The sequence below is a fragment of the Vicugna pacos genome, chromosome 9 (assembly GCF_048564905.1).
Source record: "Vicugna pacos chromosome 9, VicPac4, whole genome shotgun sequence".
NCBI classification, from domain to species: Eukaryota; Metazoa; Chordata; class Mammalia; order Artiodactyla; family Camelidae; genus Vicugna; species Vicugna pacos.
Window position 1 is genome coordinate 77365794 of NC_132995.1, and position 24596 is coordinate 77390389.

Sequence of the window (24596 nt, forward strand, 5' to 3'; positions counted from 1 at the left end):
TCTACACACCTTAACTGCATTCCAGGCCTTCAAGAGTGTAAAATCTGTAAAATGGGATTCTCAGAAGCAGTAGCACCAGTTAAATATGCTAAGAAGTGCTTGTTTGAGGTGCTTTAAATTAGAACAAAAAATAAATCGACATTTCAGCAAACCTAAATTTACACGATTGGACCTGATGTGTCGCCAGTGGTCTGAATTAAAGCAATATTGCACCAATTAAGCAAAGTAAATCAAGACACCTCAAAAAAAAAAAAAAGTGGCAGAGTAAGAAAATGTCAATTTAATCATGTACTTTAGCAGGCAAGCAATTTGTAAACATTTAGTAGCGGCAGCATCCAAGTTACAAACAATTTAAAAAGAAACCAAGATTAGTGATTACAATTTTTCCTTCCCTTTCCCCAAAAGAAAAAAAAAAAAAGAGAGCGAGAAAAGATTTGGAAGTGAACGCCTTAAAACACTACAAACATTGAACATTCAGTGACGTCTTCTACCAGCTTCTACGCATCCTCTCTGTGTTTTACGTTCAAAGATGCACCTACTCCTAAAACGCATGTCTTGCGGTAACTGGCACGTGAGCGCCTGCAGTCCAGGAAGCTGCGCCCGCACGCGGGAGCGCGTGCGTCGTCTCGGGTTAAATCCCGTTTGCAAAGGGAACGTTTATGTCTTGATTCAATGCTTCTTTGACTTCCAGGGGCAGGGTGTCAAAAAGGTGATCTTCCACAACAAGCCCGCTTTTCTTGAGCAGGCGGCACTGGCCCAGCTGGGCTGGCAGGCGGTCCAAGCAGTTCCCCTTCAGCTCCAGCTGCGTGAGCTGGGAGAGCTGCCCGATCTTCTCTGGGAGGGACGTGATGCAGTTCTGCCCCAGGTTCAAAGTCCTCAACTTGACGCACTTGAACAACTGCTTTGGCAGAACGTCCACTTTGTTCCCCGTGACATGCAAATGCTGCAGGTTCTGAAGCAACCCTATTTCTACAGGAATCATGGAAATGTTGTTGTAGCTTACATCTAAACATCGGAGTTTCTGTAAACTGAACACTGCCACGGGTAAGGACTCGAGCTTGTTGTTAGAGAAGTAAAGTGACTCGAGGTTTTTGACGTGGGTGATGGAGGGAGGAATGGTGACAATTTTATTATGCCATAATTTCAAGCAAGTCAGTCGTTTCAAATGCTGGAAACTGATGATTTCCTCAATTGTGCGGATGTTGTTTGACTTTAAATCTAGTTCCTGTAAGTTGGAGAGGCTGAAAATCGCATGTGGAATCCTCTCGAGCTCACAGCTCTGGAGTTCGAGCTCGGCCACGTTCATCATTTTCTTAAGGCTGTTCAGTACCAAGAGTTTCGTGCCGTCATTATGGATGACCAGCTTGGTAAGGTGTGGGGCCACGTCGGTAATGTTGGAGGGAACTTTGGTCAAGTTGCTCTTCACGTGGAGGATCTTCAGGTGCCGCAGCTCCCGGAGGGATTCAAGCCCAATCATCTTGTTGTTTTCGGAGTTCAAGTTGCCGATCAAGTACAACTCCCGGAGGTTTTTGAGCAGGTACACCCAGGCGGGGATTTCAGCCACATCCGTGAACTTCACGTGAAGGCATCGCAAGTGATCGCGGAGAAAGCTGAAAGCAGTCTGCTCCACTTTTGCAGGGCAGTGGCAGAGGTGAAGCTCTTGGAGGTTAGTCATCTGAGAAATCTTCGCAGGGATTTTCGCCTCTGGAATCAGCTCGAGCTTCAGCACGTCCAGGTCCGTGAGGTCAAAGACGGCGTCGGGCACCCCCGACAGCATGAACAGGTGCAGCTCCTGCCTGTCCTGCGCGTTGCGGGACACGTGCTGCCTCAGCTTCTCAAAGGTCCACTCGTGGTTCAAGCTGATTTCCCTAAGTTTATTTTCACTGACTTCCGACAGGAACACCCCGAAACGCTTGGAATAGAGCTGGTCGTACTGGTCTACCATGTGCAGGAGGAACGCGAAGTCATTTTTGACGTCGGGGATGTCACTGAAACTGCTCTCCTCTCGGACCTTCTCGAAGGAGTACTCCTTCAGAGGAATCCGGAACAGCCAGAAGAGGGTGTAGAGGCAGATGGAGCCGTAGACGCAGATGATGGAGATGTAGCTGACGAGCAGCTTCTTCAGCATGTAGGCCATGTTGTGGGTGCACTCGAACTCCTCATAGCCCGTCAGGTGCTCCACTTTCGGCTTGCAGACGTGCTCGAAGCTGATGGCGTTGACAAAGTTCGCGGTGTAGCACAGGATGAAGATGAACTTGGCCGTTTTGATGACGGTCTGGACCACGTAGAGTTTGTAGATCAGGTCGCTGTCTTCCACGTGCGCGCGGAACTTCCTCACCTTCTCAAACAGGGCTTTGGCCTGTTCCCCGTCCTTTTTGTCCAGAATGGTCATGCTGGGGACTTCGATCACCGGCTTCTCGGCTGAAAACTTCAAGCCCGCCTTGCTGATCATCGGGGTGCTGGCGCTGGGGCTCCCCTCGTCGCTGCTGGTGGACACGTGCTTGGGCAGAGCCTGGGCACCTGCCATCCTCTGCTTGTTCTCCTCCGAGTCCTCGCACGCCGTCTCTGACAGCGCCTTGGTCGTCCAGGGGGACTCGAAGCACTTGCCCAGTATGGAGACAAAGTGCTCCACCTTCGAGCACGTCTTGGGGTACTTGAGCCAGAAGTTGCTGCTGACCATGAGAATGAGCGTGTGGATCAGCGCAAGGTACGGGAAGTACTTGGAGTACCAGGGGAGCGCCAGGTGGTAGCACATCTGGTTAATGAACACGTACTGCTGGAAGTCCAGGTTTGTTTTTCGGCCTGCGGGATCCTTCTCCTCTTTCTTCACCTCCGGATCGGGAGCTGCGGCATCTGTGTGAGGATACGTGGCTCTGAGAGGCATGTCGGGCGTCACAGCAGATGTGCCGAAGGAAGTCTCCTTCGCCGTCCGCCCGTCCCGGTCTTGCTCCGTGGCTGATTCCGCCCTCGGGATGTGGGTGGTGACGTCAGCACTTCCCGGGGGCGTGTGTGCCTTTGAATTTATAGGAGACGGCAGCACCGGCAAGCAGACCACCTGATCTTTGGTAAGCTGCATGGTTCCCGCAAAGATGGCTACCATCAGCATGACGACAGCCAGGTAATCCATAAACACGTCCCACCATGGCTTCAGGATCCGGTAAGTCGGCTGGATGTCATTGAGCGAAGCAACCTCCGCAAGGGTGAACATTCCTAGAAAACGAGGAAACGAAAGACATTATTGCAGAGACGCAAGCGAAAACAGCAGATGAGGAAATGCTTTCTTCTTCTGGCTGCTGCTTCCAGTTTCTCCAGCCAACACGGCTCCCTCTACCTGGAGCATTTCCTCCCCGCCGGCCTCCACCAGGCCATCGGGCGTCGGCTGCCTTTCCCAGGAGGCGCGCCCTGATCCCCAGTCTGGGTGAGGTGCCTCTCTGATGGGTTCCCACGGGACTCTGCCCTTATCACGCCGTGGGAGAGCGGCTGTTCACTCGTCTGCTCCCTCACGGGGTTATAAATTCCATGGGGACAGCGACCCTGCCCATCTTCCTTACTGCGACACAGCCAAGGTCTGGCACAACGCTGACGCTCAGGCAGGGGAAGACCGTGCGGGCTGCTGAGCACCATCGTCGTCATCATCACCATCAAAACTCCTCACGCACGTTTACTCACTGCCCACACGGGGTGCCGGGCAGAAGGGCATTTTAATAAACTTAACTGCCACCACAAAGCATTTGGGCCCATGCAAAAATAACAACTCTAAGCCAGCCCTCTCCATAAAAACAAATAGCTAAGGCCCACGCGGCAAGGAACCTGTGGGATCCTCGTAACCAACGGCAGCTTCAGTGGTGGCTGTCACGCACCCTGTGCTCGGGATGGGCTTGGATCCCAGGAGAGAGAAGAGGGGGCTGGCTGCTCTCCTCGGGGAGTGAGCAAAGTTCAGAGGTAGGGGGCGGAGAACACAGCATTCACACTGAGCCTGCACGGCGACCAGCTCGGCCTCGCCCCTCCCGGCAACACCAGCACGCGACGACCCCAGCCTCGGACGGCTCTCCCCGCAGCATGCCGTCCACGCTGCCCACCCAGGGCTCTGTGCGCCCGCCGTGTCCTCCAGCTCATTACCTTTTCTTTCTTTCTGTTGCTGCCCTGGGAATGCGCTGGGACACCACACTGAGGCTTGGCCTCAGCACTGTCCCAAGGCACATCCAGGCGGGGGTCACAGGCCAGGGAAGTCCCAACCGTCCTCACCTCTCACCTCTGCCTGCTCATCCCCCCAGCCTGAGAGAAGCGGCACGCTCTCCCTGGGGTAGAGGACTGAGTCGGCCACGGAAAAGAGAGCGCAGAGGTATGAGCACGCAGGGTGCAGTGGCTCTGGCTGGCCACAGCAGGGCGCACACAGATGGAACACGGCCTGGGAGCCAGCGCCCTTCACAGCCTTGCCCGCAGCGCTGCTGCGTCCGCTGGACAAGTAACGAAACTGGCTCGCGGGAGCTGAGTTGTGCTAGTCAAAGGAACAGCGGTGGAGCCTGGGTTTAAAGTCTCGCCCAAGGCCAAGCCGCGTGTTCCTCCTGCCAGACCCCACCGCCACTCTCCTCTCCTTCTCGTTGGCAGGGCTCTACGGTCTGCAGAGTGTCTCCTCTGACTCTCACCCTAACCCAGGGAGCCAGGCAGCACGGCCGTCCAGGGATGAATGAGGAACCCTGAGGCACAGGAAGCGTGAATGACCTTCCTGAGCTAATCAGGTGAGAGTGCCAACAGAACCTTCGTCTTCAAATCTCCTTCTCCATCACGCTGCCATCCAAGGGCTAGCTGCTTAAGAAGGGGCCTTCTCACCGTTGTCCTTGGCTTTGACGAGAGGAATGAAACCATGGAACCACCACCGTCCCTAAAACAACCTCTCGTGACGTCCGCCCAGCACTCAAGAAAGCCCGGAGCCAGGTGCCACGGACGGGAGTACAGGAACGGTGCAACCTGGCCCTTGCCCCCAAGGAGCTCCTGGCTGTGTGAACAGCAAGCGGTAAGTGTGCTATCACAACACGGAAGAAAATGGCTCCGACGGGGGAAACGCACGCCTGCGTTTGGTGGGTGAGAGGAGGTTTTTACGATGAGACTGGAAGGAAGGGGGCCGTCACGGGGTGGCGGGGAGTGGAAGCAATTCTGGCAGAAGAAACAGGACGTCAAAGGCACAGCGGCATGGAAAAACGGTGTTACAGAAACTACACGTGATTATTAAAAGTCACCCCACTGTCTGTCTAGCAATGCCCCGTACAGACACCACACTTCATGGCTAAGTCACAAGACGGATGCCAAGGCATCCGTTGACGGTTTAGCTCGGTTTTCAGGACGTGCCTGGGCCGCACGGCAGGAAACCAGCACTGCCCTGGAGAGTTCTGGCCTCAAACACGGGATGTCCATGAACTGCCTGACAGTGTCCTTTACCACCTGCTGGGGCTCGTCCTAGAGCAGCTACTCACAGAGAGAATGTACTTCGAAGCCAAGGAACACAACCCCAAGTACGTACTGCAGACCTGAGGTAAACATGGCAGGGAACGGCAGAGACGTGCTAATGCTCGGTGGTCGGCACTCTTGCCTCTTCCTTTAGCTCTTTATTTTTTTAGTTAATTAATTTATTTTGGGGAGGGAGGGAGGTAGAGGGACCGGGGAACGCACCCAGGACCTGCGTATGCTAAGCACGGACTCCACTGCGTGAGCTATGCACCCCGCCCCCGCTTAGCGCTCAGTTCTGAAAGTCAGGGCCCACGTGGGGGACCCGGACACGAGGCCTCACTCGTGGAACGGCACGGAAAGGCCTCTAAATCGCCGGCTCCGCATTTTATCCCACACAGCATCAGAGGTCCTTCTACATGTTAACACTACGTTCCCCTGACCAGGAGCTCAGGCCAACGGAACTGCAGAAACGCTTCAGTCCCTACAGGCCTCCCTCGTTGCACCCTCTACTGCGAACTGCACTTCATTCAACCAATAGTTACGGGGTGAGTAAACTCCGTGCGCTGGACAGAGGGTCTAGGGAGAAAAACAGGAACAGCAACAACATGAGCCGCTGTCCCTCCCGAGAAGGCCGCCTGGAGGAAACAGACAGGAAGAGGTCCTGGGCAAAGGGCCTGAGTAGCCCCGACAGAGAGCCCGGCCGGGAGACCGCGATGAAGGACCCGGAGAAGGCCCTCCCGAGCTGGAGCCGCGCGTGAGGACCGCATGGTTCCAAGGCCTTTACAGCCGTAGCTTCATCCAGTTCACCAGGCAGCCAGTGGGGTTTCTAAGGGGAGCTCTGCTTGTATTTCTAAGTTCCCTGCTTCCTCCCACTTGCGAGATAGATGTCTTCGACCCAAACTGAGTGTTTCCCTCGTAGCCCTGCTTCCGGGGAGCGCCACTGGCACATGCCTGTAAGTAGCCGAAGGGAAGTGAAGGCGGGGCCCCCGCCACCCCGAGCAGCTTTCCAAGGACTGGGAGGTTCGCCACGTTCTCCTCCAGCAGCCTCTGGGACAGAAGGCCCCTCTGGCCCCAAGCCCACGGGCATCTGCTCTGGGCTTGGGCAGCTGGGAGCCCGCCCGTTTTTATTTCTGGTTTGGTAAAAACTGCTAGAAAGTACTTGAGTATCTTGCCCTGGGGCCATCTTACTAACCCTCAAAACAGTTAGGAGAAGACGCTCACAGACTGACACAGCACACCTTGAGCAGGGAGCTCATTTAGTGAAAAAACCAACAAAACAACAACAACTTGGCAGTTTATCAGGAGACCTTGGCCGTCAGGACTAACAGCGAACGCAGAGCCACACAGCGGCCACTCAGGGCCCGTCTCACCGTGAGCTCCACCTGTCTGTCTGTCTCCTTTCCTCCCTCCGCCTGGGTCTGAATCCCCAGCCTAAAGGGAGAGGAGTTCCTGTTGCCTGCGTGTCCCCTGGGCAGGGCCCAGTTCAGGCACCGAATGGCGGTCTGTGACTGAATGAACCACACAAGCCTGCGACAGCATTCTCGGAGACGGCTCTGGAGGCCCTGTACCTGGGAGCCAAGTGCTGTCGCTGCTAATTACAGTGACATACAAGGTCACTGCTACTTACGCCAAAGGCAAATGGTCAGCTCTGACAGGCGTTCTTCAGTGTCCAGGTGGGCAGCCCTACACAGCCCTTTGAACAGGTTATCCTGAAGGTAACTCATTCTGATAGGCCATCTGCATGCAGTTCGGCTCGTAATTAAACATTCCACAGGAACACAAAAAGACAAAGACAAACACGGGCACCCCCTCACCAGGACAGAAGACCCAGGTGTGATCCCCGAGGGAGAGCGGGTGACAAGCCAGCGCGACCCCCAGGGCCAAGGCAGGCAAGCGTCAGTCTGGCCCACAGCCAGGGGCCGTAGGAGGCCAGGCTCGCGGACGCGGGAAGCTGCCAGGGCCTCGGGTCCTCCTTCTCCCTGTCCGCACGGGGGTTTGCTACCTGTCCCCACAGGCAACGGACGCAGAGTCCTGACTGCATCTAACTGCGTGTGCACCGCTTACCGGAGTCAATGAACACTTATGTCAGGATGCCGTGTCCAAACGAGGAGTGAGTGCCCAGAACGTGGGAAGTGCTTGATACAAGTAGCCACTGTTATTATTCTCCGTGTTGCATAAGGCGTCTCAGTAGAGAACGCTGCAGAAAGACATCTTTACCCCCAGGTGCGGACAGAGGCCCGTCTTTCATGATGACTGATGCTGAGCACTGTGGGGTCCGATGCTCTCCACTGAGCGGCGGATTCCAAGAAACTCATCTGCATTTTACATATGCATTATAAGCATTAACTTGTAGCCTGAATCTTCATTTAACCACTCACTCACTCATCCTTCTATCCATGAAATACAGGCTGCGTCCTCAAATGTCACCACGAGGCACACTCCTGGAGAAACCTTGCTGAGCAAATTCAGACCCACTTCCTTCCCCACGGAGAGAAGCGTCCGTGTCACCAGGCAGGTAAAACGGCCAGCTGAGGACAGCGTCAGGCCCGCCGTGCAGGCAAAACCCCAGCTTCAGGACCACCCCCGACCACAGGGCCCTGCACCTCTGTTTATATCTCTAACTTTGTGTTCTTTTTCTTAAAGAGCCCCCTCCACTCCCTGCTCCATTTCAGATTCCAGAAAACCTGGACCTTCCCTGCTTGCCTGGAATCATGAAGGTGGATTAACAGGGATTTTCCTCCAGGTGGCAAGATCGAGGAGGAAGTTGTGACTGAAGTGAGGGGTGAAGAACAAGTGCAGGGCGGGCTGGACCACAAAGTGCAAAGGCCCCGTGGAGAGAGAGCAGGAGAGCAGAAAACATCGGAGCAACTGGAAGAGGCTAGAGCCTGGAGCTCAGGGCGTGAGAGCTGGCGGCTCGCACCTCAGGGCAGGCGGACGCCTCTGATGCGCTTTTAGCTGGAGGTGGGTGACATCAGACTCGTGTCTCTTAAAAGGTCACTGCAGGCCTAGGGTGCCAGTTAGTGAGGGGCGACGTGAGATGAGGAAGGCAGCTGTCCGGGCGAAGGATGGAGGGAAAGACGGGGCTGTGACTGGTGGAGAACTGAGAGGGAAAAAATGCGTGGATGTATGCGCTAACAGGCCAAAGAAGCAACAACAGGACTTAATGACTGCGTGGGGAGGGTGAAGGAGAGCAAGGCGTCCAGGATGGCTCTCAGATTTCTTCAATTCTCCACTCCATTGCTCCATACCCTTCTTCTTTCATATCCATTTACATGACTTTATTGCACCTGAATTTTTTTCGTAAGCCCTTCAAGTCCTTTTTTGCCCCTCACACATCTTCCAGAATCCTTTATTTTTTCAAGTCCTTTGAAAAAGTAGGCAGATTATATGTAATAAATACATATTTATTTATATAAGCCCTCACATGGTTGGGCATGAAATCTGTAAGCTTAGATCGTCTGAAAATCATTGCCTTAGTGCTATCAACATGCAGATGATGGACGGCTGTCTTTGCACAACACTTCTGGAGTGAAGCACAATTTTAAAGCCCAAAACAGCCTGTCCTCACCTGTCTTTGGAGACCACATGCACATGATGTGTCGCACAGTGATGTACACGCCGCGTACTCAGAAGGGAGCCGGCCGTAAGGATCCAACAACCAAAGCCGCTGCTGACAAAATCTGGTTTCTGGGATGAACCAAAGGAGAGAACAGCAAAAAAAAAACAAAACCAGGGAAAGGCAGGTAGGCTCACCATTCACTGAGTTCTCTTTAGGTCAGTATTAAAGTGAGTTTGCATTTTACAGGTGAACAACAGCCAAACAGTGGGGCAGCAGTAAAGGGGGGGCAAAGATACAAGGGGTAACGGAGCGGGAAAAAGAAAACCAAATACTGTAAACCTGTACAAAGATAACTGAGAAATGGCGTAACCTACGCACACATCATCTCCAGTCGCCTTTTACTGAGCTGACCATTTGAACTAGAATTCAGTTCTTAACACGTCAGTCGCGTACTGGATAGGAACGCGGCTTAAGGCGTGAGGCTGCCTGAGATTTCACCCATCTCCACCTCCTACTGATTCACCTGTGAAACGGGGACACAGATAATGTCTCACATGACTCACCATGAAAACCTGGGCCTTTGTTTTCCTTATCAGTGAAATGGGTATAAAACACGACTGTGACAAGAGACACGCGTCACCCTCTGTAACGTCAAGCCCACAGGCGTGCTCGTTGGGCGCTCCCACCCCAGGTACTCTCCAAGATTGGCCCCAGGTGTCCAAAACACTGGGGGAGGGGGAGCCCCTGAGGAAAACCCAGGATGAAATGTGGTGGCAGCAGAGAGGAAAGATGGCCGTGAAGCCTTTGCGGGTGAAAAAAAAAAATGAAGAAAAAAGAAGAGAAGAGAAAATCAAGAAAATGAAGACAAGGAGTTGACGTCAGAGAGAACAAAGGTATGAATCAGACAAATGCCGCAGAGATGAAGGGCAGTCGAAACTCTTGAAGACCGTTAATGCCTCTGACAACACGAGCTGACCACAGTGGGACGCGACGCATTGTGAACGCCAGAAACCACCTCAGGGTTGACTGAAAACCCCCAAACGGCTAGCCTTTCAGCGGAACACAACCAGAGCCTTCGTCTGGGATGAGCCGTGGGAGATCGGCAGAAATGGCAGAGCCGCACCGTTGTCCTGCTTCACGGGAAAGCGTTGTGCGTACTGTTCACTCAGTCTTGTTTCTCAGGACTTAGCGTCTCTTTGTGCAGCTCTTGTGAAAACTACGAATGATGTTTAGAAAAGCAGGTCTGATAGGACGTTCAGCCGGAAGCCCTTCACCAGCCACGGTGCGCGTGGCGTTCGTGCGCTTCTCCTCTTCCCCAAATTACAGCGGACCAGCGGAGATGTGACAGACAGCCACCGTCACCATGGTATAATTCACAACATTTCCTCCAGTTATGAAGAATTACTGGGGCTGTAAACTTGGACCACAGCTGGGCAGCCCACAGTCCGTAAAACTCCGTAAACCCTTTTGTACTGGGGAGGCACACGATTGCTTTGCTTGTGCGTAATCACTTCGGTTACAAAAAAGCAAAACTTCTAATTCGGTACTCTGTTACTTATTTCAGATGAGCTGCTGTTTTGAAGATTACACGAAGATCTTTGACTCTGGAGATTTTTGGATATTTACTTTCCGCTAAAGTATGGCATCTATGTGACTCTGAAAACAACGGCCCAAGATGACACTTCGGAAACAGCGTGTTAACACTTGAGTGCCAGCGGGGCCAGCACGTTTGTTTACGCGTCTGCTGTCCCGCTTGCAGAGGTCGCTATGGTGCTTCCCAGCCCCGTTCGGGTCGTGGCCCACAGAGGAGGGGGCGTCTGGACACGCCCTGGGAGAAGAAAGCCCGTGAGCCAGGAAGGCCCCGGCCTTCGGCTCCACCCACGTGAACTGGTGCCGCGGCCACCTGGTGCCCATTCCTGGCGCTCTCGTTGGGAATTCCAGAAAAAAGTATCAGATACTGGATGTAAAACAAGGTCTACATCTTCTAAGTGACAGGATTTATTAGGGGGGAGCAAAGATGGCGGAGCAGAGACTCACGGCTCGTCCCCTCCCACAAATACAACAGAATTACGTCTAGACTTTATCCTGCGGTGCGATCATTCGGGAGTGATTAAACATCACCTTCCTTTCTTCCTCATGAGAGCCCCAGACAGTAAAATCAGATCTTTACAACCAAGAAACCAGTGGCTCATTTGTGCCATTTTACATGCAACACAGGAGAACTGTAGCAGTGACGCCCCCGCCTCGCTGGGCCGGCACCGTCGGGCAGAGGCCGCTAACGCAGAGGCCGCGAGCAGCTGCCTGCCACTCAAACACGCACACTGGGCGGCAGGGGGGGGCCTGAGGCGAAGACAGCTCACCTCACCCGTCAGAGGCTTCAGGAGACCTGTGCTGTCCCGAGGCCATCAATCCCACACTGTTCCATTTTCGCCACGTATTTGGCTGAGGCGATGTGACAGCGCTGAGAATGTGCACGTAACAGAGCAGCGGGAGCAATCCTTCCACCCCCGGAGCTCAGGCCCTGCCCACGCCTGCCTTCAGTGCTCCGGAAAAGTGCTTCTGAAGCGCGCACCACCGCGCCATCCTGCCCAGGACTCCTTCGGGTGAGTGGTCCTGAAGCAGCCTACCCTGAAGTGACGGCAGAGCAAGCGTATGACTGCCTAGAAAGCTGCGACAGCTGGGACCAGCAACGGGCAAGAGACACAGACGCGATTCACCTTCTCAACTGGAAACCTGTTCACAGCGACAAACGCCAGACAAGGTGAGGCGCCAGGATGAGGCGTCACTGGGACGCCCCCAGGAAAGCCAGAGTTGCCGTCGCCCTAAGCACAGGCTAGAAATACCCTTAGATACCTAGATGCTCCTTAGGCAGCTCACCCGCAGACGCACCCGGCTTAGGTGCCTCCCGCCGCAGTCAGTGCAGAGCAGCCTCAGGACCGTCTTTACTCCTTTGCGAATGGGGACTGGCCTTTTATCACGGTAGCATGTTACACAGTGTAATTATTTTTTAGCAAGAAATCTAGAATTAAAAAAGATGAAACAGACATCTGAGCAGCATCTCCCACCCTTGCGCCCATCAGCGTGTAGGTGGGAAATAACGGTGTTTGTACAAAATGGAAGGCTGCTGGAGCTAGTCCCAGCCGGAGTGCCCTGCACGGGGGCTAAGAGGCTTTGTATTTCGGCAAACGGGTACTTACGCTGTGACCTGCGGGCCACAGCCCTGAGAAGCCGACCCAAATTATGCAACGCCCCGACAGGTGAAGTTTATTTTCACACCTGAGCGTGAAGAACACAAGATGGCAGGAGGAACGGTAACTCCACTTAGAAAGCGAATATGTCAACACCGCCTTTCAGAGAATGTTCTGAAGACGGTGATAAAATGCTTCCAAGAGTTGTGCCGAACGTGAGCCCATGAACAGTGCGGCAGAGAAGCAGAGGGAAGCTCCACGCCGCGAGCGCTAACCTGCACATGCGCTCACACATCAGGCGCCACCGATTTTCACCACAAACGCCTGAGCTGAGGGTAAGAGCTACAAGCTGCCCTTTGTGTTTATACACCCTTAACCCTGGGTGACGTGCCTTTTTTGGGAGCGGAAGGAAAAAAAGCGTTGAATCCTATCACCTACGTGTTGCAGCTGCCCAAACCTTCCAGAGTAGATCCAGATGCGCTAAAAAACCCCACTCATTTTCTCCCAGCTTGACTTTTCAGTCAACATAGTTCTTTGTTCCCATGATAAGGACAACTAAGTCCTTCCCAGAAGTCACTCTCCCGCCTACGTCCTGGCCACAGCAGTCAGCTGAGCTGGTGCCCCGCTGCCCAGCCAGAGAGAATACTGCGCGGCCTCATCTACCAGTGACGGCTCGTGACCACGCTGGGCGAATGGGTGTGAGGAGTGGCCGCCCGCTTCCCGGCCACCTCCAGGAGGACCAGGCTACCTGGCTCGCCCTCCTGCCCCCTCTCCTGCCGGCTAGAAGCAGGCAAGCGGGCACAGCCGTGGGAACCATGGGCTCAAGGCAGAGCCGTCCTGCCAGCCCCTGGCTGCTCACACTGGGCTGTTACATGAGAATGAAGTATCTGTCCTGTTTAAACCACTCCACCCGGGGTCTCTGTTACAGCAACTTAGCATGTGCCACCATCATTTAAAACTTTTTTGAATCACTAAAAAAATGCCTCTTAAATAAAAGCATCTAGAAATAGAAAGATTAGGGCAGACTGACCTGTGAGTGCTCCGGGTGCCTTCCCAGGACACACAGGGGAGGGCTCCCCGGCAGCAGGGCTCAGGGGAGGGCAACACCATCAGGTCTAAGTTACAGAGGCAGCAAGGAGTCCCCACAGGGCCTGAACAGGGCGGGCCACGAGGCCAGCACGCCAGCTCAGAAAGGGTTCTTCCCAGAGTACGGAAGGCGGGCTGGAGGGAGGCGAGACTGGAGGATGGGAAACGAATGAGAAAGCTTTGTTCATCAAGATGATTTCCAAGCAAATTCAATTTTTCAGCTTAAGGAGCCAGAACTGGTACAAAAAATTTAAGTGGGGATGTCCAGCAGTCAGTCGCCCTGCATCTCAAGAGAAGGAGCTGGGGTGGAATTACATGTTGTGGCTCATCCGTCCACGGAGAATGAGACCACCCACAGGAGTTGACAGAGAGAAAGGTCAAAGGGCCCCGGGGTCACTACCACTCAGGGGACGGGGAGAAGAGGGCTCAGCACCGTAGGGAGAAGACAGGGTCAGAAGGAGGAAGAGAACTTCGTACTGGAAGCCAAACGAGGCGGCACTTCAAGGGGCGAATGGAAAGCAGTGTCACTTACCCCGGGGGGAGGGAGCTGAGGAGTAAAGCTGGAGTGCCGCCGGGCCTGGAGGCTCAGTGCCCCTCGGCCACGCAGGGCCGGGAAGGAGCCGGGCCACCGCGGGCGGGAGCAAGTGGGAAAGGGAACGTTGGCGTCTTGGAAGTTGGCTGGGGAGAAAAACCAAACCTGGGAAAGCAGCGAGAGGGGAGGCTGGGTTGCTGGATGGAAAAGAGCAGGGAGTTGGAAGTTAAAAATAACAGCATGAGGAAGCACGGAGATGGTTTTCATACGCCGTCTCTTATGCGGAGCATAAAGGTAAATTGTGCGCCATAAACGCATCTCCACGGGGCGGCCTGACTCCAGGAGGGAGCATGCTGTCCTGACTACGTGACGGCGTCAAGATTAAGGAATTCATAATTCGACGGAAATTCTTCAACAGAGTCTGGCTGTATCTTGTTTGCTTTTCCCTTCGGTGAGCTGGTAAACATTAACCTTGCCAAGCACTGTGTTACCTAGCCAGCCGTAAAACTTTAGAAGGTCCTTTTTGGGGAAAGTCTAAAGGCAAAAAAAAAAGGTGCCTTGCAAAAATAACTGCACAACTCACATAAGTTTGAAAAGAAAACACAGCACGTGGTCATATGACTGAGGGGGCTCTGTACGCGTTCCCGCGGTCCGTCCGGGGTCAGGATTTCTCGCCCACTGAAACTCCCTTTGCAGGTTGAGCATTAAAAGAACTCAAGTCAGATTATACTGAAAGGAAGAAGGTGGGAACAGAAATATTTATTATTCCTACGGAGGGTGTTGGTGACCTAAAGCGGCTTCATTCTCTGCCCGTTTCCCTGGCCGCAGCACGGAGGGCAGAGGAGGTGAAGGAGAGCTGCTGTGTGTTGAGCCGCCGTCCTTGGCCACATCACTGAGGCTTCCTCAGACGCACAGAAGGAGACAGAGCTCCAGGCCTACCGAGTGACCACGTGCTCACACACCTGACCTCGTTCCACCGCCCCATCCTCCCTGAGCAGGAGTGTCACTGTCCTAGTTCTGGAGGAAAAAGTGCAGCCAAGATCACAGAGCTAAAGTATCGCTAACCAGGGTCCAAACCCAGATCTGACTGACCCTCCCAAGCCCACACCTGCCCCTGTCAGCTGGTTTTAAATCAGAGATTAGCTCAAATTAAATTAAATCCCCCCCAACCCCTCAATCAAATTTACAAGCTATTAGACGGAAATCTGAAGTGGAGGAGACGAAACCCTGGGGTTCAAAGGCTGCCTCGGGACACAAGGAGCAAAGTCTGAAAAGTGAAATTACAATTTACAGCTCGAGCGCCGTTGAACGAGAGGCTCCCTCCACGTCTTTACCACCACCTCAGGTTTTAAAGGCGCTGGCTTGGCTTCCAACTAACCTGATCCTCACAAGCTACTGAGAGACAAAGGAACAGCGTCAGCTTCATTTCTTGGCTGAGAAACTGCGGCAACGAGGCAGCGGTGCCGCGGGGCTGAGGCCCGGAGCACACGCAGCCACGGGCACCGCACAGCCTCCACCCGGCGTCGGCCTCACCGCGCTTGCCTTCAGAAGGCGCTGCTAGCAAAGCCAGACCGCGCACCCAGTGTAAGCTTGTCTTTCAATCTGAGTTACGGACATTCCCTTTTTATTCTGAATTCATCCAACATAAACTGCAACTATAATTCTATAAGAGTAACGAAGTCACCTGGCCGGGCAGTCCATCAAGGCAGCATGTCCTGGGTCCCACTGAGAGCGGCCCGCCGCCACAGCTGCGCCTTAGGGCCAGTGAGGGGCCGGCCAAGGGCTGCGATCAGAGCTGAGACCCCCTCCGCGAGCGGACGGGCTGTGCTCGCTGTCTGCCTCTACCCTGCTTTGCCAGATGAACCTCCTTCAGTGCTTCTGAGAAGAGAACTGCTGGGGTCTCCACACACATTCTCTGCCTCTCAAATCAGGCAATAAAAAATGCCACTAGAGAAAATCTTCCCACCCATTGCTTTTAGTTGTGGAGTCACTGGCTACACAGCCGAAGCCACCAAGCTGCATCCTGGTGATCTACACCTCCCGGCTGCCTTCCATAAACTGGCGGCATGTGCGGAAGCGGTGTGCTTGCTAAATGACTCAGGCCTTTACTCACTAATAACACAACCACAGGGAGAAGCAAGACCAGGCCTGAATGGCACAAGCTAACTGAGAGACAGTAACACACCACGTGCATCAATCACAGGCCTGCGCTCAGTCAGACCATCATCAACCTCACAGGGCTCCTGCCCGGTGAAATCTGCCTTCGTTGGTTTCCTTTCTGTTGCTGTTGTTGGAAAACAGAGAGTGAGCCAGCCCAGGGCATCATGGGGATTTCAGACACAGACAGACAGATACACACACACACACCCCTTAAAGCCCAAGTGAGGACAAAAAGTTTTTAAGGAGACACCAACAAGGAACAGGTTGAGGGTATTTTCCACTGGTTTAAAAATAAAGCATTCTACCCTTCAAAAAAATAATAAATCTCAGAATTCTAGAAACAGGAAGCAGCAGCTGGATTTATCACCCTTCATTTCCTGAGAGCTGCAGTGAGGAACTCCCCATCAAGGTCAAAGCAATGGCAGGGGCCGCCTTCTCCCGCTGGACCCCCCACCCCGCGTGGCTGCTGCTGACAGTGCTGGCTGGCCCCTTCCAAACCACCCCGCTCACTTGGTCTTACAAAGCCTTCTGTGCCCAGGCCCTGCCTCTTGAGAAAGTGAAACATCAGACTGGAATCTAAACACATATCTGTAACCGTCTGGGTCCTAGGAGAGCCCTGCGTCCGCCTCTCCTGGGCTCTCTCCCCGAGCTCTAGGACACCACCTCGCCTGGGGGCCTCTGCGCCTCGCGCTGACTGGTGGCTGCGCTGCAAGGGCAAGAGGGCAGGGTGCCAGCTCCCGTCAGCCACTTGTGTTTGTGGCTGAAGGACTTCGACTTTCTCAGCCTCACCCTCTCGCGGGTGAATCGCCAAGGAGACACCATCTATTTCACCAAAGTACAGTGAACAGTAAAGGGACCAGAAGATTGAAAACACTTCGTAAATCACACTTAAATAACAACAGACTAGAACAGTGACACACATCCTCCGGAAGGGGCTTTGCCGGTTCCAAAGCTTTCAGGAACATCATTTCGTTTCGTCCTGCAGATGACACCGTGGGATCCATAGCAATGGTGGCGGCGGCACCGCCATTATCACTGTCTGATGAATGAGCCAGTCGAGGACACGTAACAGGAAAGCTGTGTCCCCACTCCGTCAGCAAAGCATCCAAATCATCTGAAAACACTTCTGGCAGCGCATGAGTGGTTAAGTGTAAGACTGGGAGTCGCGCAAGCCGTCTGGTTTCAGGTCTGCTACTCTGGGCACGTCCCTCCGGGCAATGATTCATCCATCCGTCACCAGGCCAGTGGGAGACAAAAGTAAATTAGACCTGGTCCCAGCACTTGAAGAAGTCACCCAGAGGCAAGGGTAGGGGGTGGAAAGAAGTGACATATAAACAGATTAATTACAAAATAGTATTTACTTAAAATACAGAGAATGAACAAAGTGCCTTGGGATTGCAAAGCAGGAAGTGACTAACTCTGTCCGGGGGACTCTGGGGGAACCCGCTCCTCTGTGACTGGGAAACGAAGGGCATCAGACTGCGTACTTATCAACGTCCCTTTTGTGGCTAAACTCTGAGAAAACTAGGCCTAGAGAGATCACCAGCAATGTTAACACACAGCACCACTCCTCTTCCACGTCCACTCAGAGCCAACACAGCATTTAAGATAACCAAGATACCTCAAGTGATAGATAACTGTATTTCAGAAAATGCTGAAAAATGAGATTTTGCAGAATATGACTGAAAGACAAATCATGCTTGTATGTCCGTGGAAGCTCGTGGGAGCTGGGTCTACAGTCACCCTGATGTGCGGCAACTATGACACTAGATCCTAGGGCCAGACGGTCTGGGTTAAACTCTTGACTCTGCTGGTTACTGGTTTTGCTACTAGGCAAGTTATTTGATCTCTCTGTGCTTTAGTTGTCTCACCTGTGAAATGGCAGTGGCGGCAGGAGTAGTGTGCTGGGGGGAGAGGAGGAGAAACAGGAGGAGGAGGAATGAGGATGGTGATGATGGTGAAGATGGTGAGGATGGTGGTGATGATGGTGGTGAAGACGGTGAGGATGGTGGTGAAGATGGTGCCACCGCCTCCCTCAGAGGGCTGCTGTGAGAATTAAACGAGCTAATATACACAAGCGCTGAGAACAGTTCTCGGCACAAAGTAAAGGCCACGTGAATCAGCTGCTTGTGATTTGCCAAAGTGCAGTGACTAGCGTTTTGGGTTGCTCCTCTGAAGGTACCCCCGCAAGCCTGGAAGTTTCTAATTTGGTCTCAATCTGCAATTTCCACTTTGCAGAACTGCACGGGAAGCTCAGTGAATCCAGGACGAAGTGTAGGTTGTCTGCTGCAGAACGACACTTAAGCAGAATTTGGGGGAATGTAACACAGTAAGTATGACTTTGAATGATATTTTGGAAATTACAGAGAAGCAGAAGGAAAGGAGGAAGGATGCCCATAACCCTGCAAAGTTCCCTTTTTCCCTACTGTTTTCATTTTATGTTTAAAATACAATTTATAGTCCTTTAAAATGATAAGCAATCAAGGGAATATTAAAAACGCAAACTAAGCCACCCACTGAAAAATATAAGCATTTAAATAACCATTATTTTTTTTTGTTATTGACTTCACACAGAATTTTAGGAAATTATATGGGCTGCTAACGGTATTTCATTATTCCTATATAGTAACTATCAGGTGAAATGGATTGTATCCAGATAAAATTAAACTTCTGTAAATCAGACTGGATGTTTTCATTGGCAGCATTAGCAACACTCACCAAACCAAAAGATTCTGCCTTTAATATTTAATATACTAAGCACCATTCATCCAATGGCTCTCAACCAACATCAATACTTACAGACTCTTGAGGCCTGTGTTTTTTATCTTAGTCAATAATGCTTAGGAGGTTCAGGCCTTAAAATTAAACATTAAAACTTGCCGCTGCAAAAAATGTTCACCAGAACCCCAAAAGAATAGGGAGGCTGGATATTTATCATACCCTTCTTATGTTCTGAAAAGAATGGGCTGATTTTTCTCAATAAAAAACAGGGTTGCTCTGCGATTCTTAGCGCTCTGTAGCACAGTCACAGGAAGTGAAGCCAAGTCATTCAAGCTGCAATTCACTGAGATTCAAGTGTGTGCCGGGCACACTGGGGCACGGATTTTACAAAGACCATTTCATTTAATTAATGCAAGTCCTCGAGACAAATTATTTCTCTAATTTTACAGGTGAAAAAAAAGATAAAGCTTGGAAATGTTAGGTAACATTCTCATAAAGTTACAGAGCTAAAGACTGACAGACCAGGAGGTAAAACTAAACACACACACACACACACACAGTCTTGCAGGCTGGCCATCACTTTAGAGAAACATAAGGAAGGAAAGAATTCAAATGATTCCTGGTGAGGGTAGATACGTCTATTTAATTCTACTCATCAGGAATTATAAATGATATGATATAACAAACTTCTAAGAGCTTTGTGGATATATGACCAAAAATTTGGGAAAAAATCTTACAGAAACAGAAATTTTAGGCACCTCTGTAAGGTCCAAAAGGCTACTGTAATGCTCATCCAACCAATCCTTATAATCAGAATTAATCAAAAACAAAAAGGAGTATGGTGGTATTTTAGTAATTTTATAGAAAAGGTTTATTTCAGGTAGGATTCAACATTTAGGAAATCCGAGCCACTTACTGCTTCTGATACACTTAGTACAGTGACTTACAGCTCCTAGATCCCTAGGGGCCAGACTACTCCGGTTAGCAAGTTTCCAGGCAGCCCTGTCTTTTACCGTTTTCGTAATGAAATGCTAAAGCAACGCAGCCAGCCCGCATAGCAGGGGGGCCGTTACCTCAGACTCGTACAGAACAGTTACTCAGTCCTTCTAAGGCAGCTGTAGGATCAACACGACTCTTAGAAGCGACAGGCTGTTCCAGGAGAAACTATGTTCAAAGTGGACCCCATTTTCCCAAAACAATGATTTCCTTGGTTACCTCAAGTCCTGCTTCTAGTGGAACTCAGGCCTGATGTGGACTGGCTACTGGACCCTAGCAAGTTAAATCTCTAGGTCTCCAGTTCCTGGTCTGTGAAACGAGAAGACTGTGTTAGATCGTTTCTTCCTTCCGGATGTAAAATTCTAAGAGCCAGTTCACACTTAAAACCCAAACTCAATCACATCCTTCAGGGAAAGCCATTTGCCTCCCATCCACACCCCAAGCAGAGCTGGCTACTCGGAAGAGCCAAGTCTACTTCATTCACAGTCGTGAGCGCCACCATTAGGATACAGTGACTTGTTTACCCAGCGGCCTGTGAGTTCCTCTCGGGGAGAGGCTGTGTCTCACCGATTGTTGTGTATTTGTCACCCAACAGTTAGATCTTAGTCGCCTGGTATACAAAAGTCACGCAGCGACCCTTTTCAGAAGATACTCTTCAAATTGCCCATCAAGCACGCATTGGGTACTTTTCTGTTTGTGTCCCAGACCACATCCTGGCGATGCATCAAGGTACCAACCATAAAGCATCTGCAGTTTAGAAACAGGGCAGTCATATGTGATGATGAATAATAACACAAGTTTAGTGCTTTTAACTCATAAGCTGAAGCCAGTTCTACAGGACAAGACGTGCTCTTGGAGTTTAAGAGCGAAGATCTTTGATGACTTAACATTTTGTGACCCGTCTTGCACGGCTTTACCATTTTGCCTCTATTCCCCTTCTTTGTTAGGAGCATGAATCTGCATTGTGATTGTTTTTAATGATTCAATTATTTGGGAGAAAAAGTGACCTCAAAAGAGAAAGACTGATTCAGAGGCGGAAATGACTAAAACACTTGAAGATAAGCAAAAGAAAAAGTTTAGAAAAGGTTAACAAAAACTTTCCTTGGGGTACTGCAAGTTAAGAGTGAGGTTACATCAGGCCGGGGCAGGGAAAAGAAAAGAAGAAAAGATATATGATTTTTGGCCTGACACTGTTTACCTTTCAAGTTCCAAGAAAAAATTTCATGGAGTACTTGTCTGTCCTTTTATTTATTTTTCTTGTTCATGCACATCCCTTGTGATTAGGAACAAAAGGGAGTGCAGGCTGCTGGCACCTGTGCACAAAGGCCCAGTGGGAGGCAGGCAGCCCAGCACCCGAAGGGCGGCCGGGAAGCCCTCTGGGACCCTTGTGCTGGGAACGTGACCAGTCACAGCAGCCCCTCTGCATGAGTCAATGCTGAAAGGTTTGTCCGGAGGAGCTTGAGTTACCCACCCTTTTGTGTTTCTTCCAAAGTTAACACCTGAATCAAGATGAGCTGGGGGTATACACTATAAATTCAGATTCCTGGGCTCCACCCGGACCTACCCTTTCCACAGGAGCCTCCACTGATCTGCAAAAGAGCCCTTGCAGGCTGGAACGCCCCTGCCAGCCAGGCGGAGCCGAGATGACTCAGCAGGTTAGAGCTGTGACCCGTTCCTTCCGGAGTCCTCATTCTGGTTCTTATCCAGTGGCTACTGCAAATGCACACGCGCGGGTCGGCCTTACTCCAGAGCCCATCCGAGAGCATCGCGGAGTGGCCACCGCAGCGGGCACCACCCACAGCAGGCGTTCCCGTGGAAAGCCAGGCCAGGTCCTGGCTGACCACCAGCTGAGCGCGCCCACCAAAAAGCGCTGGCCCACCCTACGGTCTGCAAAGCTCTGTTCTTTAGAAAGAAGCTGAGGCGAGAGAAGCTGCGTGGGGGGTGGGACCGCGGGGTCCTGTTCAGCTCAGCTCTACAAATTCAATTCCAAAGCTCGGAAGCTAACCATGCTGAGGATAATAAGAATGAATTCCCTTCAGGGATGACAGTGACTTCTTTTTTCTGTCCTTGGGCAGCTGCAACGCACTTGCTTCCATTTGAGCCCAGCGCTGTCATGCAAGGTACTCCGCCTCCCACACACGTTAGAGGGCACAGTCACGAAGGGCTGCGTCATGTGCTCCGCCAGGTGGCCGGAGGGCACGTCACGAAGAGGAACTGTTCCTCCCATTGTTTTTCAGTCAAATAAGGATTAATTAAAAAGTGGTGCTTGAAAGAACCGTCAGACTTCGGGAGAAGGCCAGTTAAAATGCCAGAAAAATGTGGCAGCCACAAAAAAGTGCTCCTCCTCCACTTTTAAAGCTTCAGCTTCAGCAAAGGAGCGCGATCTCGGGCTCAGCCCGGCTGCGCAGACGCCGCAGCTCCCTTCCCTGCCGACGTCCCGGGAGAGGGGCCGGGACTGAGCGTCCTCTGAGGGCCCCACTGCGGTGCTACGGGGGGCTCTTATTCCCTCTCCTCATGCTGTTACCCAGAGAGAACTGCCCCCAGTGACGGACCTGGCCTCCCCCCCGGCACCTCCGTCCCCTTTCCTTTGGGACCTGCCTGCCTGCAGGAGTGGTGAGCTCGGGACTCTTCTGCAGCTGGTGGTGAGACGCTTCCCCTGCTGTGCCGGGGAAAAGGGGGGTAAATCATCTAACTCAAGGATGAAACTTCAGAAGGCCCACTTGGCTGCAGACCCAAAGCCACATTCTCCAAAACGCATTTTCAGCAATAAGGATGGTGCTTTGCTGTCCATTCCCTTGGCTCCTTTATCTCTCTCGCCTGCTTTTTAATTAATGGAAGAGGGGCTCCTTATGGGCCCTCCTCAGACCTCCAGAGTGGGCAGCCTCCTGCCTCATGCACCTCACAGGTTTTGGCAAGTACTGACTGAAGGCACATGTGCAGACACGTGGCGGGAAGGAAAACCAGACAATCTGCGTGGCCTTTCCGCTCGTGGCGGCTCTGGGACCACACCCCGTCCCACCAGCACCGGGGAGGTGGTCCAAATGTGGCATCGACGTCTGCGTGAGCTCTTGGGGGGAACAGCTCACCTACAGATACACCCGGCGGAGAACCAGCCCTAAACAGCGCTGGCGGCTCAGGCGCGGACCTGGCTCCGAGCCCCGAGGAGTGCTAACCGTGTGGGGACTTTCCTCCAAACGCCGCGCAAGCCACCAACGGCCCACGGGGCGTCTTCCCAAGTGCTTCCTCGTTTTCACAGCCAGATACTTTACACTCTGTCAGTCCTCCATCGAAGGGCTATTTAAACCCTTCAAAGTGAAGTGCTTCCATGTAAAAGTTCGTGTAGCCAGCCACCCTCCTGCAACTGCAAACGTCTCCACGGGCAGAAACCTAACAGCACGGATATGGGGCGGCTGACAATGTGACTCTAACGTGTCATCTTTTTCAGTCGTCCTCAGGCCACCCTGTGAAATAAATGCTCTTATCAACCTCAAACAGGGGAGAAAACTGTGTTTGAGGTGCTCAACCCCTTGCCCAGATTACTCGGCTAATTAACAGTCGTGGCACCGGGACTCAAACCTGGGTTTTCTAGTAACAGGACAGAAGTGCTTTCCACGCAGTCTCGATTATGCAACAGGGATTCTAAGGGGGCCACATACTTCCCTGCAGCCTGACAGAGCCCTGGGCACGGCAGGAGTGGTAAACAGAGCTCCAGGCAGAGCACGCCTGCAAAATCAGAAGCAGCAGCTCTGCACAGAGAGAAGAGCCAGCCAGTTCCTGAGTTCAGGCCCCCCTTTGTGTCGCTGCAGAGTCCTTTTAAGGAGGAAGAGTGAGTGAACTCATTTCATCTCCTTCCTTCCCCCGGGCCTGACCCACAAAGACACAGTCCAGTAGGCAGCTGGTAGCTCTAAAGACAGGTTCTCATCTGTCGAACTACAGATGCTCCATTAACTCCAGCGAGAACCTGAAGGTCCGACTCTCTTGAACTCCCCAGTGGTCAGACGCTCACTCGCAGGCACGATGCACACCTGAGGCTGGGGACTCCTGACGGAGCCAACCCAGCTAAGGGTGAAGTGCCTTCGGCTTTGCTGAAAGTATGGGGCAGGGAGAGGGATCCTCCCAGGGTGCTCAGAAAGGCACGGCCGTTGCTGAGTTTCCATCCTGTCTCCTCACTTCAATCCTTTGGCCCCACGTTCTCTGGTTTGTCCCTGGAGTAACAGCCACAGGCTTGAGTCCTGAGTCGGGGGCAGTTGTGTGGTTTCGGGCTGAACTGGGGATTCCATAAGGATCATTAAGCTTAGGGGCAAAAACAGTGAATAACCAGGCCCTCCAGAGCCACTAGAACCATTAAATAAGGTGACGGGTGGGTGTTAGATGCCAGAGCTGTTAAGAGAATCTTAAAGATCGACTTCTGTTTTGGGAGAACTCAATTCAAAGCTAACTATAAAGTTGCTGGGCTCACCTCGAGACATCAAATTAGTCTTAAGAACTCCATTCAAGCGAAGCAGCTGCCTGAGAAGTTTGTAAGAGACTTCTGCTATGAACCATGGGTATCAGCCCAGTTACCACCAAAGCCAACGCGGTAAAGCAGCAGAGGGAACAATGTTAGACTTTCTGAAGGAAACCCTCCTCCTTCAAACAAAGGAATCGACGCCTCCAGAATCCTGAAAAGACACGTCACACTGTGACTCACAGTGCTTCTTGTCGAGCGGGAGCCAAGACACCTGACCCCACGCTCTCTGGCCAGCCTGCCGTTCTCCTCGGCGGGGAGGACGGCGTCGCCTGAGCGGGAACTGCGCTCAGCAGTGCGATACTGGGCCCATCACTGAGAAGGCACCCCCATCAAACAGCTCTTATTTTGACCAAATAGTGGGTTAAAAAAAAAGATAAAGAGAATTGAAAAGATGGCATT

The 24596-nt window shown here is 52.2% G+C and overlaps 1 protein-coding gene across 7 annotated transcripts in view; it reads right to left on the bottom strand.

The window, feature by feature from the left end:
- Window positions 1–263: 263 nt before the first annotated feature.
- Window positions 264–24596, bottom strand: part of LRRC8D (leucine rich repeat containing 8 VRAC subunit D) — a 92795-nt gene continuing 68462 nt past the window's right edge. For all 7 annotated transcript variants that reach the window (XM_072968278.1, XM_072968280.1, XM_072968275.1 and 4 more), the window contains one exon: window positions 264–3210. In XM_072968278.1, coding sequence (XP_072824379.1) covers window positions 632–3208 — 2577 coding nt within the window. In that variant the 5' untranslated portion in view covers window positions 3209–3210 and the 3' untranslated portion in view covers window positions 264–631. The remainder of the gene's footprint in view (window positions 3211–24596) is intronic.